At 41.9% G+C, this 26446-nt stretch overlaps 1 protein-coding gene across 1 annotated transcript in view; it reads right to left on the bottom strand.

The window, feature by feature from the left end:
* LOC145418569 (arrestin domain-containing protein 3-like) overlaps positions 1 to 26446 on the bottom strand; it is a 199036-nt gene that overhangs the window by 126274 nt on the left and 46316 nt on the right. Inside the window, exons 2-4 of the mRNA XM_080286936.1 lie at positions 9988 to 10112; positions 6083 to 6196; positions 4538 to 4743 (exon numbers count right to left, since the gene is read on the bottom strand). Coding sequence (XP_080143062.1) covers positions 4538 to 4743; positions 6083 to 6196; positions 9988 to 10112 — 445 coding nt within the window. The remainder of the gene's footprint in view (positions 1 to 4537; positions 4744 to 6082; positions 6197 to 9987; positions 10113 to 26446) is intronic.

The raw sequence follows: 26446 nt of genomic DNA on the forward strand, positions 1-26446 counted from the left end.
CTGATTTCTTCCTGTCTTCTCACCTCCCTTCTTCTCCCAGCCATTCCCCACCCACTTATACTCGCATTACTTCCATCCTCTACGTTCAACAATTCCTTAAAGTGTTCTCTCCATCTGCTCACTTTTTCTCCCTTCTCCACTAGTAATCTACCATTTTTATCTTTCACTCCCCTGCTAACTTCACTTCCACCCTCTCTTACTCTTTTCACCTCTCTCCAGAACATTTTCTTACAGTCCCTCCACTTTACACTCAAATTCCTTCCAAATTCCTCATCCACTCTCTTCTTACTCTCTCTTACTAATCTTTTCACCTCTCTCTTTCTTTCTACATATAACTCCCTCTTCCACCTCTCAACTTCTTCCACGCCCCTATTTCTCATCCATTCATTGTATGCTTTCTTCTTTTGTGCCACAGCCTGTTTCACCTCTTCAGTCCACCACGCTGTTCCTTGCACCCCCCTCCGTCTTCTCTTCCTTCCACACACCACATCACATGCTGCACATATTTCTTCTGTAAATATGCTACATGCACCTTCCACGTCTCCTATCTGCTCCAATTCATATTTGCCCAATCGTTCCTCCACTTCTCTCTTATACTCTGCCTTTTTCTCATCCTCTTGTAACCTTTCCACTCTCCTTGCAACTACTCCTTCCTCTCGTCTTTCCCTTCTTCTATTCCTCCATCTTACTTGAACTCTAATTCTGGCCACCACCACGTAGTGGTCAGAAAGTCCACTCCCCCAACCTCTATACACTCTTGCATCCTTTACACATCCTCGCATCCTTTCATCCACACACACATAAATCAATCATTGCCTTCCTTTCATTCAGTTCACCACCCACCCTTCTCATCACTCGCCATGTATACCTGTGGATCATTTTATGCCTGAAGAGGGTATTGGCTATCACCAACCCCCTCCCAGCACAAATGTCCACTAACGCACTCCCATTCTCATCTATCTCAGCAGGCACACCCCACTCACCAACTATTCCATCCACCTTTACATTCCCAACTTTACCATTCATATCACCAATCAAAAACACTCTCTCATTCCTTCCAAACTTTTCCATGCACATTTCTATATTTGTCCAGAACTCTTCTCTCACTCTTCTAGCACGATCTTGCGTTGGTGCATACACACACACAATCGCCCACATTTGTATTCCAACTTTCAACTTTACCCACAATCCTTGACCCAACTGATCCATACTGTCTTATGATCCTCTTCCATCTTTTACTAACAACTATACATACTCCTTCCTTTGCCCTCTCATTCTCACCTACTCCTGCACATATACCCCATCCATACTCCCATTCTCTCACACTTTCTCTTCTCCATTTTGTTTCTTATTCCACTTACATCCACTTTCGCACCCTCAAGCACCTGGACAACCTCTCTCTCTTTCACCTCATCATTCGCTCGCCTTACATTCCAAGTTCCAATTACCATGTCCTTTGTCCGGTCCTTGGTCGTCATCGTTTGGTCAGTCCTTGTCCGAGGCTTATTGTTTGTTTTTTTTTAGTTAGTTGTTTTCCGGGGAGGGGCACTAACCCTCCGCCAACCCTTTTAGTCGCCTTTTACAACAAGCAGGGATACTGGAGGTGGAGTTGTGGAAGGCAGACTGAAAAAGACCTAGGAAGATGTCAGAGTGTGGCCTCAGGGATAAGGGACTAAATAGTGAGACTGCCAGAGACTGAGCAGTGTGGAGAGCTGTTAGAGATCAAGCAGCGTATAGAGCTGCCAGAGATCATGTAGTGTGGAGAGATGCCACAGACTGAGCAGCGTGGAGACCACCAATAGGTGACCAAGGTAGACACATACAAGTATGATGGAGGCTTTATATACGAAATGAAACAAAATGATGAAGTCATGGTGTAGCCTCAGGATAAGAGACAGATGGCTGCCAGAGATCAAGCAGCATGGAGAGCTGCCATTAGGTGACCAAGGCCAACGTATGCGAGTATGTTGGAGCCTTTATAAATGATACAATTATGGTAATCCTCTTGGAGTGGAAATCGTATCACATTGTATCGTACTGTTTATAAAAGCTCCAACAAATGGAAATAAATAATGTAATCCCAATCAAATCAGAATAAATCCTCTGGCCTACCACACCTGAACAAACATCTACAGTATGTCCAAAATATTCTCTCCTATAGGTACAGAGATCTGAAATGCATCTTCAACTCTTCAAAGTTGTGTGTGTCAGTGTGTGTGTGTGTGTGTGTGTGTGTGTGTGTGTGTGTGTGTGTGTGTGTGTGTGTGTGTGTGTGTGTGCCCTATTTCCAGACTGTCCTGTATTAATACCTTCACTAGAGAGAGAGAGAGAGAGAGATTTTATCCTCTTCCAAAGAAGTGGTCATTCCTCAGCTGAACTGTCTGGTGGTAACAAGAATAGTAGTAGTAATAGTAGTAGTAGTAGTAGTAGTATCAAAGTCACAGGTTCATCTTAAATGTAAACCCAGTGGACTAAAGGCTGAGGCTGTCTTTCTCCTGCAATCCATCATCCTCCTTTCATGGGTAGGGAGGGAGTTGAGGCATGATTATATAACCAAGCAGTGGATCCAACCACTTTTACCAGTGCCATCACATGAAGGCATCCCTTTCTAGGACTTTAAAAAGAATATAGTAAAAGTCATAAATGTGCAATCAAAATTAAACAATACAGTATTAATAAAATCTTGGGGAATGAGGGCATCATGAATCAATTTTGTAAGCATTTTTTTGGCCACATCTATTAACAAACAGAGTATCAAATTATATTTTAAACACTGTTAAGAAGAAACATACAAACAGGCCATACTATAGTATTTCAGATACTCATACACTATCTATCTACTAGCCAGATGCCTGAATCCCATGAGGGGTGGCCACAAACAAAGAGCCTCCATGTCACCCTGTCCCCTACCATTTCGTTGCTCTCCCCCCAACTTACACCCCTCTCTCTCATGTACTATTACGAGCATTAGTTTCTTTACCCCGCTGGGGAGAGCGAAGTCTAAGTCCCGGTTGGAAACAGTCCACGCATCTGAACATTAGCCGGTCCACAGTAGTCAGTTAATGCTTCATGGGATTTGGTGGGGCTCTCTTCCTACAATATTACCCTCATCTCTCATTGCCATAAACAACATGTAAAGTGATTCCCACATGCGTATCTTTCGGTGTATGCATTACTGTTTATATGTAATTCTCGATATCATTCTAGGTTCCCTTTCAACTCATTTCCCATCAAATACTCTCCATCTTAGGTGTCCCACTTTTAAACCACAAAGCTTATTTCACAGTGGCAGCAGTTAACAAGGGGATGATATAAGAACATCCTTTAAACTTCGTTATAACTAGTCATGCCAGCGTGAAGGATGCTGAGTCCAAGTGAGTGAACGACTCTGTCGTATTGAAGCATATTTGATCATTGTGAACTGTCTGTGTTTGTTTGCCTGGTCCGTCTCCAATCGTAACTTCGACCTCGCTACTGTCAGGGGGGTAAAGAAACTAATGCTCATGACAGTACCTCTCTGTTCTATCCCTCCATCTCTTCCTGAGTCATACATTAACACTTATAAATTATCTATCCATCATCCAATCAATTTATCTACCCATCACCCAATCAATTTTTGCCCTATCAGGAGTGTGGGGTCCAAGGATGGGCTACTCAAGGCAAGAGTGATCAGCCTCACTTTCACTTGAGTGGCAAACTCCAATCACCACTCAATATATCAACCCTTACACACACCATCGGCTGATGTGCCTTAACCCACTAAACCACCAGGTGCCATTTGGTTATATGGTTACCATCCAATGTACTATAAGGCTTCCTGCTTTACAGGAAACCACAGGTGGCAGGTGGTAGCAACCACCATCCACTCACATGATGCAGCAGTGCCTACTTCTTCCTTCACCTCTATCATCTATCTATTTCTGTCTCTGCTCTCCTCTCTTCCTATGTTTCCCTTTCCTTCCTGTCTCTTTTTCATTACTCTTCCATCCACTTCAGGTTGCTCTACACTGAGTGCCAATCCTAATGGTTTCCTGTAACCCAGGAAAAAGGTGGTAACCGTTTAACCATAATAACCAGCCATATCCAAAAATAAATTGGCGAGGAAGAGGTGTTAGGGAGCTTCATTAACTGCCAAGATTATACACCAAACTCAAGAGCCAGTGGTATGGGAAGGTCAACACCACTCACGATGTTGGATCAAGAGGTGTAATGTTCTGGATAAATCACTATGGATGATATGTTAAGAAATAAAAGCGACCAGGACTATGACCCTGTAACTGAGGAACTGTATGATATGATAAAGGCTCATATGCTGATTGGTTAAGGAGGATCCCTAACTCCACTTCCTATGCGATTTATTTTGTTTATAAATTACACCTTGCTGTCCTCATCTGTGTTACTTAAATGATTCTAACATCACTATACTCTGCATAAATAGCATATAAAACAATGTCACCCAGCCATATCAAAAAATAAATCAGTGAGGAAGAGGTGTTAGGAAGCTTCATCAACTGTCAAGAATACACGCCAAACTCACGGCCAATGGCAAAGGCAAGTCCGCGCCACTCGTGACGTTGAACCAAGCCGAACTAGTGATGCTGCCCCCACTGGCCAGCTCTATCTTGGCCTCAATCTCGTAGCGGATGTGGCCGTGTGGACCTTCATATGAGGACGGCACATCGGATGGAATGCGTGTCTGGACGGGGAACTGATATTCTCCTGGTACCAGACTGTCCTTGGCATCTGAAAGGAAATATATCAGGTCTATCTATCCATCCATCCATTCATCCATCTAACCATCCCTCCCTCCCTCCCTCCATCTATCCATCCATCCCTCCATCAGTCCCTTTCACCCACATACACTCCCCTAGTTAGTCTCTCACTCTCCATCCTCTCCACATGGCCAAACCACCTCAATGTATTTCCCCTAACACTTTCTAACAAATCCACATCCACACCACAAAGCTCCTTCATTTCCTCATTTGTTAATCAGTTTCTCCAAGCAACTCCACATCCACATCCACATAGACTCTCTTTGTTAGTTTCTCATTCTCCATCCTCTCCACATGGCCAAACCATCTCAATGTGTTTCCCTTAATGCTTTCTATCACATCCACACCACAAAGCTCCTTTACTTTCTCATTTGTCAGTCTGTCTCAGGTAAAACTGTTAAAAAAAATATTGGTTGCCCCTGCGAGAGATGAATTTGGAAATGATCTGTAAAAGTGAAACTGTGTTCATTTGGTACTGGTGGCAGTTCAGAATCCTTGGTCCCTGTGCCATATTGTATCACACCACAAGGGTAATGAAGATTTTTTTTAGTAAGTGTACATAGGTGCTCTTTAAATAAATTGGTCCTCATGTATCTATCTATCACCAGATGCCTCAATCCCATGATGGATGGACACAAACAAATAGCCTACATATTGCCGTGTCCCCTGCCATTTCACTGCCCTCCCCCAACTCACATACCCACTCTCAGATACCTCTCTATTCCATCCCTCCATCTCATCCCCAGCCTTCCCCTCCCTCTCTCCCCCTCCACCTCACTCACATACACTCTCCTTATTAGTCTCTCACCCCCCATCCTCTCCACATAGCCACAATCCACTAAAAACTTGCCTGATGATATAACATGTGTTTTAGGGATGGCTCAGGCTGCTGGTGTGGGTGTGAGTGTGAAAGTGAGAGAAAGAAGTTCCCAAATATCTCTTCATAATTGATTTATTTTCCTATTACTCATTACTATCCACTTCTGTGTTATCTAAATTCTTCAAATACCACCATACTCAGCACAAATGATATACACATTGATTTCATTAGCTGCACCAGAAAATAAATAACTAAAGAAGAGGTGTTAAGGAGGCTTCTTAACCAAACTGATATTAACTACCCATATCCATAATATACATCACTAAAGAAGAGGTGTTAGGAAGCTTCCTTAACTGATGAGAATGTATAACAAAAAATAAATAGCTAAGGATGAGACATTAGGGACTTTCCTTAAGTGAAGAGAATGTGTAATAAAAAATAAATAGCAAGAAGGAGGTGTTAGGGAGCTGCCTTAATGAGGATGCCATACCAGAGGGGGACCACAAGGGAAAAGATCCATCGCAGTAAGTCTCGGTGGCAGTAACATGCTTGTCAACCTCATGCCAGCTCACCTTGCAGTACCCCTTCATCGATGCCATCACAACTGTGGATGGGAGGATAGTAAAGAATTCTATCTGTCTCTCTTTCTACCTGTTTATCTATCTACTTATTGCTTGACACCTTAATCCCATATGGGGGTGGCTACAAACAAATCACCCCCATGTTTCCCTGTCCTTGAAATTTTGCTGCCCTCCCCCCAACTTACACCCCACTCTCACTTATACCTCTCCACTCCATCCCTCCATCTCATCCTTGGTCTCCCCCTTCCTCTACCCCTCCATCTCACTCACATACACTCCCCTAGTTAGTCTCTCACTCTTCATCCTCTCTGCCCAGTCAAAAATGTATGTGTCAGCCTTGGTCACCTAATGGCAGTTCTTCACACTGCTTGATCTCTGGCAGCCTCTCTATTAAGTCCCTTAACCCTGAGGTCAGACTCTATGACCTCGTCCCAGGTCTTTTTCGGTCTGCCTCTCGCAACCCTATGCCTGATGTTCACACTTCTCACCATCTGCACCCAACTGTCATCCTCCATCCTCTCCACCTGCCCAAATTGTCAGAGTTTACTCCTTATCACAACACCAACACACTCCAGTCCCACCCTTCATCCCAAACCATCTCAATCTACTCCCCCTTTTCACCACACCAATATATTCTACTATTGGTCTGTGATGTGGAGGGCTAGACTGAGATGATCTGGGCATGTGGAGAGGATCAAAGAGTTTTAAAACACATCTACTTTAACCTAACAAAGATCCCTAACCCTTTTCAGTTCAGTTGATGGCCAGGTGAGGTCAGATTGGAGGGCTGATTTGATTATACTCTTTCTACCTAAACTATGCTCAGATTTTCATCCCTTTGCAGCAGGGTTGGCAGTGAGTAAATCAAACTGATTTAATCATGTGATTAAATCTTTTTTTTTTTTTTATTCATTAATTTTTTTATTTATTTGTTTCTAAAAGTTAACAAAAATAAAATCTGAAGGTTTATACGAGTTGCGTATAACTTTGTGCTACCACTCATTTATTCAGATACTTAAACATTAAGTTAGCAGATTGTGGAGAATGGTTCATTCATTCATTCATTGCCAGATGCCATGTATCCCAAAAGGGGTGGCCAAGGGCTTAGAGTTAATTGTTTTACAGGGAGAGGCACTAATCCTCCACCAACCCCACTTGACACGTAGGGAGAGTGGAGAATGGTACCATTAGAAATTGCTACACTGTATGACAGAAAAAATATTTTTACATTTATGTAACTTAGTACTGAAATTATTTGTACATCTGAAATAATGAGCCATAAATCAAAAACCAAAGCCATAAGACTAGGTAGGCTATGCTTGGTCACTTATGGACATGTGATAATAATATCAGCTTAAGATTTTTCTGTGCGGTAATATAATCAGCTTTGGAATATGCTGTTTTGATTACCATTGGCAACTGAGTTTTAACCAGTAGTGTACAGACAGGACTTGGAACAGGTATATAAAGTCCTTTAATCTGGAAAGCAGCAGCCCACAGACCTTCCAGATTATCAGACTTTCCTGACCTGAAAATGTTCAAAAGACACCCCCAAAAAATAATAATAAATTGTAGAAATTAAAAAATGATAGTTTTCTTTAGTTACCTTTGTAGTGTTCTGCTGATGTAGGCTGTTTGAGGTGCGGCATTGGATAGTTTGGCGCACAGCTTTCAGCTATTTTTTGATATTTTACGATTTTTCCTGATTTTTCTCTATTTTTTTTTTATCCCCCCAAAAGCTAAAAATGACTCTAGGCTGAAAATTCCGAACCATCGGGTTTTCCAAACCATCGGATGCAGGATTATTGGAAATTCACTGTATCTGGATTCTAGTCAGTGGCTTTCAGCCTGAACCATCAGTGGATAGACAGGACTAAAGTTAACAGTATTCAGTATACTACTTTTGAAATATTAGCTATATAATAAACAGAATAATCAAATAAATTTAAAAAAAATCAAATAAACTGAATTTTAAAAAAATTATTTTCTTGAAAAAAAAAAAAAAATAATAATAATAATGACCAACCCTGCTTTGCAGTGCATTTCTTGAAGCCGAGTGGCAGAAAAAAGCAATACCATGGCTCTACATCCTCTCCATAGCACTTCTTCGTGATTAGCAACATAAGGTATTCTAGTGTTAAACTCTTTATTAGCTCTAGGAAAAAGACAATATTATGGGACTACATCCTTTCCATAGCAATTCTTCATGACTATGGTCCTTTTGCAGCAAGAAGTCCGTTCAAGGTGTGGCAGAAGTTGGACTTTCCCCGAGTGCGACGTTGCCAATTTGACCACCAATTATCGGATTATCACTACCTACCCCCAGCCCACCTGTTTCCCCCCCCCCTCTCTCTCTCTCTCTCTCTCTCTCTCTATATATATATATATATATATATATATATAAGTGTATATATATATATATATATATATATATATGTATATTGTATATATTTATTATTAATTTTCAACTTTTTTCCACACCACCTATGAGGTAAAAATCTAGGCACGTTTTATTTTTAAGAGGTTTCCCCTGTAGGCCTAATCCTCTCTCTGACCCTGGGTCCCTCGCCGACCTCGGCGTGGCAACATGGGAAAAAAGCGCTGCCGCGTGTCATAGAATTAATTCAAATCATTGTTATAATTCTAAAAAGTGATACTCAATGTACTATATAGCTTCCTTTATTATATACAGAATATAAAAAACAATTTCAAATAGCACATAGATGGGAAATAAGAGAGAGAGAGGCATGTACTACGGTTGATTTGGCAGCATCGCTAGAGGTGATTCACCAGGTGGGCCCCACCCTGAACGGACGTCTTGCGGTGAAAGGACCATAGCATCATACTCTGGTGTTAACTCTGTATTTGAGATGATGGGGTGGTAATATTCGAACAAGTCAGAGTAAAATGCGAATAGTAACCTCTATCTATCTATCTATCTATTGCCAGACGCCTCAATCCCGTACGGGGTGGCCACAAACAAATCGCCTCCAAGTCGCCCTGTCCCCCGCCATTTCACTGCCCTGCTCCCAACTCACACCCCCCTCTCTCATATACCTCTCCACCCCATCCCTCCATCTCATCCTCGGCCTCCCCCTCCCTCTTCCCCCCTCCACCTCACTCACATACACTCTCTTCGTCAGTCTTTCACCCTCCATCCTCTCCACATGGCCAAACCACCTCAGTGTGTTTCTCATAACGCTTCCTATCAAATCCACATCCACACCACAACGCTCCTTTATATCTTCATTCGTCAGCCTGTCTCTCCACATGACTCCACAGGCTCCTCTTAAATAACTCATTTCCACTGCTCTCACTCTTGACTTGTGTCCTTCCAACAATGTCCAAGCTTCACTTCCGTACGTTAGAGTTGGTATCACAATACTGTCATGTAGTAACTTTTTCACTTCCATGCTCACTTCCCTGTTTCTTATCACTGCTTTCAAAGAACCAGCAACCTTTCTTCCCTGCTGTACCCTTTCAAGCACTTCACCCTCCAAACCTCCATCCTTACTCATCACACTACCCAAGTACTTAAACGTACTCAAATTTTCCAATTCCTCACCATCCAACCTCGCTGTACATTCACTAACCTCACCTCTCTCAAAGAATAGTAACCAAGGAGACTTATTCCTACCTCGAAACTAACGTTCACTGAAAATCAAAGAACCATAACTTCGTATTTAAATTATATGAATTGCACAGTTTCTTGATGAAAAAAAAAAAAAACTACACGTGGGTTCATGAGAGAGAGAGAGAGAGAGAGAGAGAGAGGGGAGGAATAAACACACACACACAGATGGTACTAACTCACCCTTGCATGTGATCTGAGTGTCGACGTTGATAATCACGTGTGCAGTCACCTCCTGTCCCCAGTAGTAGCATGGCAGTGCCGAATCTAGCGCAACACTCATCTTTACCCCAGCGTCTGTACGAGGGCTGGGGGGGGGGAAGAATCATTAGTACCGTTAATATTTCCTGAGTTTTGTGTTTTAGTAGTTTATTTTGTGTAGCTTAGTCTCTCTCTCTCTCTCTCTCTCTGTTAACCCTAGCATCTGGACAAGGGCTGGAAAAAAAAAACACGCACAAGCATTACCTGTAGTGGTTATTGTTTCTGGAGTTTTGTTCTTTTGTGGTTTATTTTGCATAGCTCTGTCCATCTGACTGTCTGTCTCTGTCTCTGTTAACCCCAGTACCTGTATGAGGGCTGAAAAAAAGATGCAACACAATCATTATCTACAGTATAGTACTGTTACTGTTTCTTAAGTTTTGACCTTTAGTGGTTAAGTCTATGCACCTCTGTCTGTCTGTCTGTCTGTTTACCCCAGCATCTGTATGAGAGCTGAAAAAGAAGGAAGACAACACAGTCATTAGTACTGTTATTGTTTCTTGAGTTTTGTCCTTTTGTGGTTCATTTTGTGTGTGTGTGTGTGTGTGTGTGTGTGTAATTCACCGGGTCAGCCAGGATCACTTGATGGTCGTGATCGTCAGCTTTTACCCTCCCGGAAGGGAGCTGAGAGCTCATATAGTCCGATCTAAGGGCAAGGCTGTGACCTTCACACATGCACACACCCGTCCCCTTGCTCAAGGGGAACAGTAACCACCCACTTCGTCAGTGAAACTTTTCGCAACCTGAGCGAGGCGCGAACTCCCGTCCACCAGTTGGCAGGCGAGAGCGTTACCACTGCACCAGCGAGCGGTGTGTGTGTGTGTGTGTGTGTGTGTGTGTGTGTGTGTGTGTGTGTGTGTGTGTGTGTGTGTGTGTGTGTGTGTGTGTGTGTGTCTCTCTCTCTCTCTCTCTCTCTCTCTTTGTTAACACCAGCACCTGTACGAGGGCTAAGGAAAAAAAAAAAAAATAGTCATTACCAGTAGTAGTTATTGCTTGTTTTGCATTTTGTCCTTTCATAGTTTATTTTATTTCTCTCTCTCTCTCTCTCTCTCTCTCTATGTCTGTCTGTTTACCCCAGCATCTGTATGAGGGCTGGCCACAAACACAACAGAACCATTAGTATTATTACCGTTTCTTGAGTTTTCGCCTTTTGTGGTTTATTCTGTCTACCTCTCTCTCTCTCTGTGGTAAGTGGTGGTGATCATCATCCAATCACTTAAAGTAGTGCTGCCTACTTCTTCCTTCACCTTTATCATTCTTTTTCTGTGTCTGCCCACTTTTCTTCCTATTTCTAACCATCACAGGGTGGAGGGTGAGGGACTGATGAGGAGAGTGTATGTGAGTGAGGTGGAGGGGGAGGCCGAGGATGAGATGGAGTGGAGAGGTATATGAGAGAGGGGGGTGTGAGTTGGGAGCAGGGCTGTGAAATGGCGGGGGACAGGGCGACGTGGAGGCGATTTTTGTGGCCACCCCGTACGGGATTGAGGCGTCTGGCAATAGGCAGATAGATAGATCCATTCACTTGATATATTGCTAACTACGTCTCCTTTCACAGACCTTTACCAGTACTTTTCTGTGTCTGCTCTCCTCTCTTCCTATTTCTCCCATCTTTCCTGTCACTTTTTATTATTCTTCTTTCCTTTTCAGGTGGCTTTACATTGTGACAAGCCTTATGGTTTCCTGTAAGCCAGGAAACCATTTACAACGCTGAGTGGTAACCATATAACCAACCCAAACGTGTTCCATGTGTGTCAACAAGTGGGTTGGCCGAGGGTTAGTGACCCTCCCTGTAAAACAACTAACTCAAAGACAAATGGCCACCTCTTATGGAGTTATGGCATCTGGCTACAGATAGACAGATTGACCTCTCTCATTCCCTCTTTCTGTTAACCCTGGCATCTGTACGACAGCTGGCCAAAGCCACAACACAATCATTAATACTGCTATTGTTTCTTCACTTTAACTTGGTCAAGAGTTTTGTCCTTTTGTGTAGCCTAGTCCGTCTCGCCAGCCACTAAGCTGCAAAAGGAATGACAGCGGTGGCACAATCAGCTGGACAGGCTTGGGTTCAAGTACTTGTACTTGTAGTACAAAATCTTGAGTACTTGTACAGTACTTGTATTTGGGATTTAAAAAATTAATGTACTTGTACTTGGGCCAAATGTACTTGAAAAAATGAAATACTTTCAAGTATATACTGTACTTTTCAAGTACAGCACAATCATGTAGGGTACACTGCTTAAATAATTACTGGTAAATGGCAATAACTGCTTTGTCAATGGCATTAAACTGATTATTTTAAGTTATAGTATTTATTTCTACTGACTAAATTAATCTAAAACATAATAATAACTTCAACTCAATTGCTACTAGTCCTATCTGGCAACTCTGGTGCACACACTTCAAGTCTCAACAGGCACCAGCATGTTTACTTTTTTCCTGTCTGCAACCTCTCACTTTAGTAGTTGTTCTTCTTTAGCCATCATTTACAGCACTCTGAGTGGCATCATGGCATTATCTAAGCATTCTGACATATGGGGCCACTTCAAATTACCAAAAGATACTACTGGAAATTTCAAGGTAGTCTGCAAGCAGTGTGATGCTGGTATATCGTGCTCCAAAAGTGTTACTTCAAACCTTCACAAACATATAAGGGTAAGTTAAAGTAAAATTGGATCTTCTGTGTTTGGTGCACACTCTCCTACTTTGTTGTAAATTCTGTGGCATGACGAGGTAATCTAGCCTGACATTTAAAAAAATAATTTCTCCAAAAAAATAAGCTCAAATTTGGAACCTGTATGAAAAACTGTATTCATAATAATAATAATAATAACAAGTGCTCGTGGACCCTTCGGGCCCTTCGCACTTGTTCCTGTGGAGAACTCTCTCGCTGCTGTAATATATTTTAGTTATAGCTATGGGCAAAAAATTCTACGGAGATCCTATGCCGGGCACAGGGAGTGGGTTTTTTTTGGTCAAAATGTGATCGCTCATTAAATATAGTAAAAGTTTTTCAATCGTGATGGGACTAAGTTTTTTCACATCAGTGAATTTTTCGTGAATTTTGGGACAATTTTGGTGCGATTTGAATGTGTTGTTTCGGCAGCCCAAAATACACACACACACGGCTAGTGCTATAGTATATTAGATATACTAGATAATAATAATAATAATAAAATAAAAGAATAAAAATGAAGAACATGCATCAAACACATAAGATCCTCAAATTTTTACAAGTTGCCAATATTACTTCCAAGTAGTGGTGGTATAAAAAAAAAAAAAATTTGCTTAATAACACATTACCTGTCCCCCCTTCATTTGCTCACATTCTCACAAATTTATCAATGTTGGTGAATTAAATAATATTCTATCTATCTACCTATAGCCCGACGCCCTAATCCCGCAAAGGGTGGCCACAGACAAAACGCCTCCAAGTCGCTCTGTCACCCACCATTTGACTACCCTCCCCCCAACTCACCCCCCTCTCCCTCATATACCTCTCAACTCCATCCCTCCAACTCATCCTCAGTCTACCCCTCCCTCCACCTCACCTACATACACCCTCTTAGTCAGTCTTTCATTCTCCATTCTCTCCACATGTCCAAACCAACTCAGTGCATTCCTCCTAATCTTCTCAACCACATCCACATCCACCCCACAACGTTCCTTCACTTCTTCATTCGTCAACTTGTCCCTCCATGGCACTCCACATGCTCCTCTCAAGTAACTCATTTCCACTGCTCTCACTCTTGACTCGTTCCCCTCTTGCAAGGTCCATGCCTCACTTCCATACGTCAGGGTAGGGATCACAATACTGTCATGCAGTGACTTCTTAACTTCCATACTCACCTCCCTATTTCTCATCACTGCTTTCAGTGAACCAACAACCTTCCTTCCCTGCTGTACCCTTTCACGCACTTCATCCCCCAAAGTTCCATCCTTACTCATCACACTACCCAAGTACAGTACTTGAATGCAGTCACACTCTCCATATCCTCACCATCCAACCTCACTGTACATTCTGTGACTTCATTCCTCTCAAACACCATAACTTTACTTTTGTTTACATTAACCCTTAAAGGCATACGTTGTTGGACCTGTCTTGTATGACATACGTTGAGTGTAACCAACTCCTTTTTCGAAAAATCAAAACACATGGTTTTAATCAATTTTTATTGGGTTTCTGGCCATGAAAAGAAAGAACAACTCTTCTACTTTCCTGTGATATACTTACTTTAGTAATTATTGAAAAATAAAAATGTTTTATGGGTGACTAAAGGAACCTCACCAAAATTGCCTTTTTTTTTTACGTTACTGAATAAAAAATTAATTACTCAGCCCGTAAGAGGATTTAAGATCTGAGATTATATATGCTGCTTCTCAGGTCCCGTGGCCGTATCCTGTAAGTGGCTCACACTTCTGGCTCATGAGGGTCACTGTGGGAAGACACCCTGAAAAGGGCTAAAAAAAAAAAAAAAAAAAGGGAAATTTTCACTATTCAAATTTTTTATGACGTCATGGTTCCCTGTATATACACCCTAATGACTTGGTAAATTTCGTTTGACACTAAACTATGATTTTAAGACCCAAATGATGAGGACTGATACTTTATATGACGATAATATGACGATAATATAAGACACAATGTTTAGTTTTCTTTTACTGAACTACATCCCCTCACAATCGGTACACAGGGTTTAGCTGTGGCTGAGACACACTGAGAGGTCACACTTGATGCACTGGTGTTCACAAGAGTCTCTAGTTCTATGTCTGACAGCAGTGTCTTTCCTTGACCTTTTCCTTTGTCCTTTGCCTTTGATATATTCTTTATATTCACTTTAGTCTTCACTTTAGTCTTTTGTTCCACTTTTATCTTAGTCTTTATATAATATTACTTATAATCAGCAAAAAAAATAAAAAAAAAATAGGAAAAACCCAATAAAATAATATAGTACATAAAGTATAATATAAAGTGTAATATATGTAGTATATACAGTAATCCCTCTAATATCCGGACGCCCAATAACCGAACATCCCCACTAACCGAACCTTATCGTCCTGGGATCAAACATTCCCAAAATGGTCCGAAAATCCAAAAAAATTGGAAAAAAAATCGATTTTTTGCCATCCGTAATTTGAACTTGCCGCGCGCGCCGCGTAAGAGCATTGTTTTGGTTCGTCATTCCTCCGACGTCCGATAGAGCGCCGCTGCATCCTCCCCACTTCCCGCCTGTCTCTCACCGCGACAAGACCTACGCTCTTCGCCATGGCTTGGGAAAAGTTAATGTGCAACACTTAAATTTAATGGAACATTATTTGGACTAAAGTGAACACTGTGAAAAGAACGGACTTCTGTGTGTTAGTGACTAAGTTCAGTGCAAGACTTCAGGAAGAGTGTAGTGCAAGTGCTTCAGGAAATCGTTCTTACTGTCAGAGTCCGAGAGGAGGCGGTTATTCATCGAGGTGGCCAGGGACTTGCTGTAAGTAGCCAAAATGTTTCATGTTGTACTATTTTCCATACTATATTTACCAGAATGTTTCATATTGTATTTTTTCCCATACTATACTTACCAGAAAGTGTCATACTGTACTTCTTTCCATACTAAACTTACCTCATGCATGTGCAGTAGGAATGTGTTTTTCAGAGTTCGGTTAGGTTCGGTTAGGTTAGGTTCGGTTAGAGTCCATAAGTACCAGAATGTTTATTAATGTATGAACATACTTCTAAACCCACATTTTATGTGTCTATTGCATTTATTTCAGTCATTTATGTGCCTTATTGGTGTGATTTGGGTGTTAAATAGGTGCTATGCATGTCCGGAGGGAGTTGTATAGGTGTTTCTCTGTGTTAGGGTCCGTAAGTACAAGTCCATAAGCTGGGGCCCAATATCCGGACAAAACCAATATCCGAACCTACCGATGGCTCTATTGATCCGGATATTGGAGTGATTACTGTATATAGTATTTCTATAATATATAATGTAAATAATATATATAATATATAATAACATAAGATACATAACAATAAAACAGTCATACACATATATTTCCAAAAAAATAGTGGCACACTCCTATAGTAGTTATACTTGTAGAGCATACGTTAAGTCCTAAAATCGTGAGTCCTGCACAGCATACGATAGGTCTGATGGACTAAAAACGCAAATAAATCCCACAATGGGAAAACAAGAGGGAGCACACTTACTTCACACAATAGGCCTAGGCAAACACTTCACATACCTGGACGGCCTGGCCAGCATCTTCAAAGGAAGACAAGGTACCACATGTTTTACAAAAACAATATCCCAAATAACTTTACTTTTGTTTACATTAACTTTCAGCTTCCTCCTCCTATACACTGTCGCAAATTCATTCACCAAACCTTGCAACTCCCATTCATCTTCACTCAACAATACTGTATCATCAGCAAACAGCAACACTGGAAGCTTCCAAATCTCATCCTCATTCATTAAAGCCACCCCCACATCCACTGCCCTACCCTGCACCTCCTTTACAACCCCATCCATGTATTTATGAAACAGCCATGGAGACATCACACAACCCTGTTTCAGTCCCACATTGAGATCAAAGAACTCACTCAGCTAACCATCCACTCGCACTGTAGCCCTAGCTCCTTCGTACATACTCTTCACAGCATTCAACAATTTCCCATCCACTCCATATATTCTTAATACCTTCCACATACCTTGCTTATCTATTCTATCATAAGCTATCTCCAAGTCCATGAAGGCGCATACACTTTCTTTCCCTTCTCTAGATACTTCACTAAACATCTTAGAACAAATATCTGATCTACACACCCTTTTCCCTTCCTAAATCCCCCTTGTTCTTCTCCAACTACAGCTCCTCTGTCATATGCCTAACCCTATCAATGAGTTTTCTATCATATATTTTACCAGTCACACTAAGAAGGCAAATACCCCTATGGTTACCACATACTTCTCTCTCCCCTTTTCCTTTATATAAAGGAACAGTTATACCTGATTTCCAGTCCTCTGGAACCCTTCCTTCTTCCCAAGCCAATCTACACAACTTCCATATCCACTCCACAACAATCTCACCCCCATACCTCAGCATTTCACCACACACTCCATCAATTCCTGGGGCCTTTCCCAACTTGATCTACTTCATTGTTTCCACTGCTTCTGTCCTACTGATCTCTTCCTCCCTCCTCTCATCTCGTCTTCTCCCAGCCATTCCCCAACCACTTATACTCACACTGCTGTCACTCTCTACATTCAACAAATCCTCAAAGTGCTTCTTCCATCTCCTCAATTTCTCTCTCTTCTCCACAAACAATCTATTATTCCCATCTTTCACTCTCCTACTATTTCCCCTTTCACACTGCCTTACTTTCTTTACCTCATTCCAAAACAATTTCTTACTCTTACAGTATTTAAAGAACTAAATGATGGTAAGCAAATCTCAGTATTTAAACCTTTGGAATATCATCACTTATGAACTGTACTTTACTACACATTTAATATTTATGGATATTAACAGATATTTTTCTACTTGTTTCAACAGAAGCACAGTGCTTTATATGAGAGGAAAGTCAGCAATGGTGTCAACACTACTGGGACTAGCCAGTAAACCATGGAATGCTTTGGTACATTGTCAGACCCATGATGCTGGTCAAAAGCAACTTGATATTGCTCGTGCTCTTTGTGGTATATGATCTTGTGCCCTTTTCTGTTGTAGACAGCCCTTACTTTCATGGCTTTCAGTGCTGCCGATCCTTGCTACGAGATGCCAACACACAAATACTTAGTGAACAAACTGCTACACGAGAAATGCTCACAGGTCAAGGAGGATGTTAAAAAATGTCTTGGGAGTGCAAAAAAAATCTCTGTCTCACACTTGATATTTGGTCCTGCCATCAAAAATGATATTACTCAGGAAGCACAGCTCACTATATTAGAAACTGGACTTCAGATAATGTAGTGTTAGCTTGCAAGCACTTTCTTGGGTGCCATACTGCATGCAAGATCATGGAGGAGTATGAACAGATTATCAGGGATTTTGAGATAAGCCCCCAAATCAAAAATATTATCACAGACAATGCTGTAAATATGATTTCCAATTTCTCTCGTCCAGGATTCTCTGATACCACTACTGACACAAATGGTGAAACTGAGTTAGATGATGATCTTGATGATATTGATGATTCTGAGCTATTTGATGTATTGCCAAATGAGTATAACTCCAGCTATGCTCACACTTTGCAGCTAGTGGTGAATGATGGCCTAAAAGAAGCAGGACAGTTAAATGTTGTGCTCAGCAAAGCATCAAAATTGATATCTTTTGTGCATAAGTCAACAATAGCCACAGATGTTCTGGAAGGAGAAAAAAACTAGAATCAGGTTGTGCTACTCGCTGAAACTCACAGGTGAAGATGATCAGATCTGTTTTGCAAGTACCAGAAGAAAAGCTAAGTAGTTTGGATGGTGCCCCATCCCTTGAAGCATATGATCAAAGTATTTTTAAAGATTTCCTGGAAATTTTTGAACCACTGGAGGATGCTACTGACTGTGCCCAATGACAGAACTCTGTTTCCTCTAGTCTAGTTACCTGTATTCCTTGTGAATGGGGGCTCAAGTTTCACCTACAACAGATGCAATCAAAGTATAACAGAACTCTGGTATTTGGACTGAGAAAGTCAGTACAGAAAGGCCTTCAGCCATATGAAGATCAAAAAACATATCAAATGGCAAGTGTACCAGATCCACGGTTTAAAATGGATTGATGCTCTGAAGAGGAGGAAAAAGTAAACCTGAATTCCTCTACTGTAACTACAGCAAACTTTATGGCCTAAGAAGCTACAAGTATGGATACTGGTACTGGCACAGAACTTCTAGAAGATAATCCTGGGCCCAGTTCAGGGAATTCAGAGCCAAAGAGGAAGAAACTGTTCAGTTTTATGGCTTCCCCCAACTCAACAATCAACAGGTGGAACTCAGGTGCAGAAGTCAATTAATAATGAAATTCAAAGATACCTGAGTCAGCCATGCATCTGAGAGGAAAGGGATGTACTAGCATACTGGACGGATCATGTGGAGACATTTCCAACTCCAGCAAAGATGGCACAAAAATACCTAGCTTTACCTGCTTTCTCTGCACCAGTGGAAAGAATCTTCATCATTGCAGAGAAAGTCTTTCACCTTGACAGATGTTGGCTTACGGACAAGAATTTTCAGTCTGTAATGTTTGTGAAATGCAATGATAAGTCTTACAAATAATTAATACAGTAATACAGCACTGGTGTCAATATCAGGATTATTTTTACTCAAATATGGCAGAACCGTTAACTCGCAAGTGCCCAGGGGGAAGAGGGGGGTCCTTTAAACACGTTAAACTTGGTATTTTTGGAAAGCTCACTCAAAAATTTAGTTTTCACTAGGGTCAAACTCTAGATCATGACCTGACCTAAGCACACTTGACCTCTAGTGACTTAATGAAAACTTCATTTTTTTCTTTATAGCCATACAATTGTGTTCCCAATAGAAAGTATGGCAAAAATGCTGTGCGTTAGCATCAAAGTGCATTGAAATTACCGTGGTCACACACCGTGATGGCCATATACCGAGACTGACTCTAATGATACTGATCGGTGACCTCACCTCAACCTTGTATGGGCTTTTGTTGTATGGTGAAGCTAACTGTATATACATCAGCCTAAAAAGCTAAATTTGTTGGATTATGGCTTAAGAAATTATAAGACAAAAGATTTTTGGTCCAATTTAGATTTTTTTGGCTAAAATGTGGCAAACAAATATGAGATAGCCTAAGTCAAGTAAAAACTTCTAACACTGATAGTTTTTAGCTATCAGAAACTTTTTCCAATGTGGGAGTTGAAAGCAGTCCCCCCACCCCCACACAGGTTGTCCTTAAATAATTATTAATGTTTAAATATCTGCCATTATCTTAAGAGGGAGGTGAGAAGACAGGAGGAAATCAGTGGGATGGAGGTTGTGGAGGCAATGAAGAAAGTTAAATTTGGGAAAGCCCCAGGAATTGGTGGAGTGTGTGGTGAAATGCTGAAGCATGGGGGAGAGATAGTAATGGAATGGATGTGGAAGATGTGCAGATTGGCCTGGGAGGAAGGTAGAGTCCCGGAGGATTGGAAGTCGGGTATAATTATTCCCTTGTACAAAGGAAAAGGGGAAAAAGAAGTGTGTGGTAATCATAGGGGCATTTGTCTTCTTTGTATAATAGGAGGAATGTATGGTAGGATACTTGTTGACAGAGTTAGAGAGGGAACAGAGGAATTAGTTGGAGAAGAACAAGGAGGCTTTAGGAAGGGAAGAGGTTGTGTAGATCAGATATTCATTCTTAGATCTTTGGTGGAAGAGTTTCTAGAGAAGGGAAAGAAGTTGTATGCGGCTTTCGTGGATTTGGAGAGGGCATGTGACAGGGTGGATAGACAAGGATTGCGGAAGGTGTTAGGAATATGTGGGGTAGATGGGAGGTTGTTGAGTGCTGTGAAGAGTGTGTGTGGTGGTGCTGGGGCTGCAGTGCGTGTAGATGGTGAACTAAGTGAATTTTTCTGTTTGAAGGTTGGGTTGAAACAGGGATGTGTCATGTCTCCATGGTTGTTCAATCTGTACATGGATGGGGTGATAAGAGAGGTACAAGGTGGGGTACTGGATGTTGGAGTGGCCCTGGTGAGAGAGGATAGTGTTTGGAGGCTCCCTGTACTGTTGTTTGCAGATGATAATGTGTTGTTACATGAAGATGAAGGGGAGCTGCAAGGCTTGGTGGATGAGTTTGGGAGAGTGTGTAAGAAACGGAATCTAAAGGTGAATGTAGGGAAGAGTAAGGTGATGGTCTCAGAGAGGTGAAGTCAGTGAATGTACAGCGAGGTTGGATGGTAAGGAGTTGGAAAACGTGGGTATGTTTAAGTACTTGGGTAGTGTGATGAGTAAGGATGGAGGTTTGGAGGGTGAAGTGCTTGAAAGGGTACAGCAGGGAAGAAAGGTTGCTGGTTCCTTGAAAACAGTGATAAGAAACAGGGAAGTGAGCATGGAAGTGAAAAAGTTACTAAATGACAGTATTGTGATACCAACTCTAACATATGGAAGTGAAGCTTGGACTTTGTTGGAAGGACACAAGTCAAGAGTGAGAGCAGTGGAAATGAGTTATTTAAGAGCCTGTGGAGTCACATGGAGAGACAGGCTGACGAATGAGGATATAAAGGAGCGTTGTGGTGTGGATGTGGATGTGATAGGAACCGTTGTGAGGAACACACTGAGGTGGTTTGGCCATGTGGAGAGGATGGAGGGTGAAAGACTGATGAAGAGAGTGTATGTGAGTGAGGTGGAAGGGGGAAGAGGGAGGGGGAGGCCGAGGATGAGATGGAGGGATGGGGTGGAGAGGTGTGAGTTGGGAGCAGGGCAGTGAAATGGCAGGGGACAGGGCGACGTGGAGGCGATTTGTTTGTGGCCACCCCAAACGGGAATGAGGCGTCTGGCAATAGATAGATAGATAGATAGATCTTGTCTAGTTTTGCTATACTCCCTCTTCTGTCTTTCTTTCCTTTATTCTTTCTTCTTCTTTCTTCCTATGGGTGACTCTACACCGACAAATCAAATGGTTTCGTGAGGATACCATTTACCAAACTAAGTGGTAACCATATATATAACCAAGTTATGGCACCTGGTGGTTTAGTGGGTAGTTAAGGTGCTCCAATTGGATTGAGCCTGTGTGGGTTTATATCCAAAGGGTGGTTGGGGTTTATTGCTCGCATAATGCCACTCAGGGATGAGTGAGGCTAGTCACTCTCATCTTAAATGTCAGGAACAACTTGCCTAGCCCCAGGCTCCTACGCTCCTCATGGGGCAACATAGCATTAGATGACGGCTAGATGGATGGATGTTAACTGATCATAAATTGCAAACCAAAGAAAATATAATTTACTTCCAAACTTAAAAAGATTGCAAGTACAAACTTAAATTTTGTATCACCAATTTAACTGCAAGCTGATAGAAATATATGTGTCTTCCATATTTCTAAAGATTGAAAATACAGTATCACACTTATGTTTTGTATCACAAATTTCATTTTTATTATTAAGTAGCTTCTGGATAATCACTTAAACCTGGATATATCTCTAAATCTGTATCATTACCTTTACCAGCAAGTGGGCTCACTTCTGATCAACTTCACTCACTAGGCACTATGGGCTGCTCTTACTGCCATGCAGGTAGATTTTCACCCACTTAAGGCCCTGTAGGCCTGGGTTCACTGCCTAAAATCTGAGAACTCCATAGATGAAAGAATTTTTTTTTTTTTAGCTTATTTTCAGAGACAGAGAAAGACAGGTTTTGGGATGAGTTGGATGAAGTAGCAGGAGAAATGGCCAGGGGTTATAAAGTGTTTGTAATGGACGATATGAGTGTGAGAGTAGGCACTGGTCCTGTGAATGATATAATGCGCAATAATGGAGTACAAAGAGAAAATGGTAATGGGAAGTGACTGAAGGACATGTGTCAGGAAAGGAGGTTGTGCATTTGTAATTCTTATTTCAAACACAAAGATGCACATAAATTTACATGGTATGGAGGTGTAGAGGGTTCAAAGGAGCCTGATTGATTATGTGCTCGCAGAGAAATCGATGCTGGGTAGTGTTGCTGATACGAAGGCAGTGAGAGGATATTGTGGAGGTTTGTCAGATCATATGATTGTGGTACGTAAGATCAAGCTGAGAGGAGTGAGGTGAACAAGGAGAGAGGAACAGTCAGGGTGAAAGACTGAAAGTTTAGAAGCTGAGGATCAAAGAAATGGCAGATGAATACAGGGCCAAAGTTGGGGAGCAGTTAGAATCAGTGATTCTGAATGAAATGGATCTGGAAGGCGTGTGGAATACATATAGACTAGAGACTGCTTAGTTAGGAATGCAAAAGCGGTATGTAGTGTGGCAATAGTAACAAAAAAGAAGAAAGGTATGGCATGGTGGGATGAAGAGGTTAAGAAAGCAGTGGCGAAGAGAAAGAAGTAGCTACAGTGGATACATGACAGGGGTTCAGTTGAAATAAGAGCTGAATATATATACTGAGAGCAAAAAGCACATAAAGAGACCAGTGAAAAGGGAAAAGGAGGAGGTAAATGATGATCTAGGAAGAAAAATGAATGCAAATTACTCTGAAAATATAAGGTATTCTCGAAGGGGTGCAGAAATGTAGAACTGACAGTGGAAAGAAATGTGAAAGTGTGAAGGATGTGCGTGGTAGATTATTAACCCATGAGAAGGATGTAGGGACCAGTTGGAAAAAATATTGTATTTTGAAAGGCTAACCCCTGGGGGTAGGGGGGTTTTTCAAGAATACTCCCCCAGTATCCCTGCTTGTTGTAAAAGGCGACTAAAAGGGTTGGCGGAGGGTTAGTGCCCCTCCCCGGAAAACAACTAACTAAAAAAACAAACAAGAAGCCTCGGACAAGGACTGACCAAACGTTGACGACCCAGGACCGGACAAAGGACTTGGTAATGTGTACATGGAATGTAAGAGGAGCGAATGATGAAGTGAAAGAGAGAGAGATTGTCCAGGTGCTTGAGGATGCGAAAGTGGATGTATGTGGAATAACTGAAACAAAAAGGAGAGGAGAAAGTGTGAGAGAATGGGAGTATGGATGGGGTATTTGTGCAGGAGTAGATGAGAATGAGAGGGCAAAGGAAGGAGTGTGTATAGCTGTGAGTAAAAGATGGAAGAAGAGCATCAGACAGTATGGATCAGTTGGGTCAAGGATTGTGTGGGTAAAGTTGAAAGTTGGAATACAAATGTGGGCGATTGTGTGTGTGTATGCGCCAACGCAAGATCGTGCTAGAAGAGTGAGAGAAGAGTTCTGGACAAATGTGGAAGTGTGCATGGAAAAGTTTGGAAGGAATGAGAGAGTGTTTTTGATTGGTGATATGAATGGTAAAGTTGGTAATGTGAAGGTGGATGGAATAGTTGGTGAGTGGGGTGTGCCTGCTGAGGTAGATGAGAATGGGAGTGCGTTAGTGGACATTTGTGCTGGGAGGGGGTTGGTAATAGCCAATACCCTCTTCAGGCATAAAATGATCCACAGGTATACATGGCGAGTGATGAGAAGGGTGGGTGGTGAACTGAATGAAAGGAAGGCAATGATTGATTATGTGTGTGTGGATGAAAGGATGCGAAGATGTGTAAAGGATGCAAGAGTGTATAGAGGTTGGGGAGTGGACTTTCTGACCACTACTTGGTCGTGGCCAGAATTAGGATGCAAGTAAGATGGAGGAATAGAAGAAGGGAAAGACGAGAGGAAGGGAGTAGTTGCAAGGAGAGTGGAAAGGTTAGAAGAGGATGAGAAAAAGGCAGAGTATAAGAGAGAAGTGGAGGAACGATTGGGCAAATATGAATTGGAGCAGATGGGAGACGTGGAAGGTGTGTGTAAGATATTTACAGAAGAAATATGTGCAGCATGTGATGTGGTGTGTGGAAGGAAGAGAAGACGGAGGGGGTGCAAGGAACAGCGTGGTGGACTGAAGAGGTGAAACAGGCAGTGGCACAAAAGAAGAAAGCATACAATGAATGGATGAGAAATAGGGGCGTGGAAGAAGTTGAGAGGCGGAAGAGAGAGTTATATGTGGAAAGGAAGAGAGAGGTGAAAAGATTAGTAAGAGAGAGTAAGAAGAGAGTGGATGAGGAATTTGGAAGGAATTTGAGTGTAAAGTGGAGGGACTGTAAGAAAATGTTCTGGAGAGAAGTGAAAAGAGTAAGACAGGGTGGAAGTGAAGTTAGCAGGGGAGTGAAAGATAAAAATGGTAGATTACTAGTGGAGAAGGGAGAAAAAGTGAGCAGATGGAGAGAACACTTTAAGGAATTGTTGAACGTAGAGGATGGAAGTAATGCGAGTATAAGTGGCTGGGGAATGGCTGGGAGAACTAGGGAGGTGAGAAGACAGGAAGAAATCAGTAGGATAGAAGTTGTGGAAGCAATGAAGAAAGTTAAATCGGGAAAGCCCCAGGAATTGATGGAGTGTGTGGTGAAATGCTGAAGCATGGGGGAGAGATAGTAGTAGAATGGATGTGGAAGATGTGCAGATTGGCCTGGGAGGAAGGTAGAGTCCCGGAGGATTGGAAGTCAGGTATAATTATTCCCTTGTACAAAGGAAAAGGGGAAAAAGAAGTGTGTGGTAATCATAGGGGCATTTGTCTTCTTAGTATAATAGGAAAAGTGTATGGTAGGATACTTATAGACAGAGTTAGAGAAAGAACAGAGAAATTAGTTGGAGAAGAACAGGGAGGCTTTAGGAAGGGAAGAGGTTGTGTAGATCAGATATTCATTCTTAGATCTTTAGTGGAAAAGTTTCTAGAGAAGGGAAAGAATTTGTATGCGGCTTTCATGGATTTGGAGAAAGCATATGACAGGGTGGATAGACAAGGATTGTGGAAAGTGTTAAGAATATATGGAGTAGATGAGAAGTTGTTGAATGCTGTGAAGAGTATGTACGATGGTGCGAAGGCTGCAGTGCGTGTGGATGGTGAACTAAGTGAATTTTTCTCTTTGAAAGTTGGTTTGAAACAGGGATGTGTCATGTCTCCATGGTTGTTCAATCTGTACATGGATGGGGTAATAAAAGAGGTACAAGGTAGGGTAGTGGATGTCGGAGTGGCCCTGGTGAGAGAGGATAGTGTTTGGAAACTCCTGTACTGTTGTTTGCAGATGATACTGTGTTGTTGAGTGAAGACGAAGGGGAGCTGCAAGGCTTGGTGGATGAGTTTGGGAGAGTGTGTAAGAAACGGAACCTAAAGGTGAATGTAGGGAAGAGTAAAGTGATGGTCTTTGAGAGAGGTGAAGTCAGTGAATGTACAGCGAGGTTGGATGGTGAGGAATTGGAAAATGTGAGTACGTTTAAGTATTTGGGTAGTGTGATGAGTAAGGATGGAGGTTTGGAGGGTGAAGTGCTTGAAAGGGTACAGCAGGGAAGAAAGGTTGCTGGTTCCTTGAAAGCAGTGATAAGAAACAGGGAAGTGAGCATGGAAGTAAAAAAGTTACTACATGACAGTATTGTGATACCAACTCTAACATACGGAAGTGAAGCTTGGACATTGTTGGAAGGACACAAGTCAAGAGTGAGAGCAGAGGAAATGAGTTATTTAAGAGGAGCCTGTGGAGTCACGTGGAGAGACAGGCTGACGAATGAGGATATAAAGGAGCGTTGTGGTGTGGATGTGGATGTGATAGGAAGCGTTGTGAGGAACACACTGAGGTGGTTTGGCCATGTGGAGAGGATGGAGGGTGAAAGACTGACGAAGAGAGTGTATATGAGTAAGGTGGAGGGTGGAAGAGGGAGGGGGAGACCGAGGATGAGATGGAGGGATGGGGTGGAGAGGTATATGAGAGAGGGG

Source organism: Coenobita brevimanus, chromosome 115, assembly GCF_032717465.1.
Source record: "Coenobita brevimanus isolate Jiangsu-jjx chromosome 115, ASM3271746v2, whole genome shotgun sequence".
In the NCBI taxonomy this organism is placed as follows: domain Eukaryota; kingdom Metazoa; phylum Arthropoda; class Malacostraca; order Decapoda; family Coenobitidae; genus Coenobita; species Coenobita brevimanus.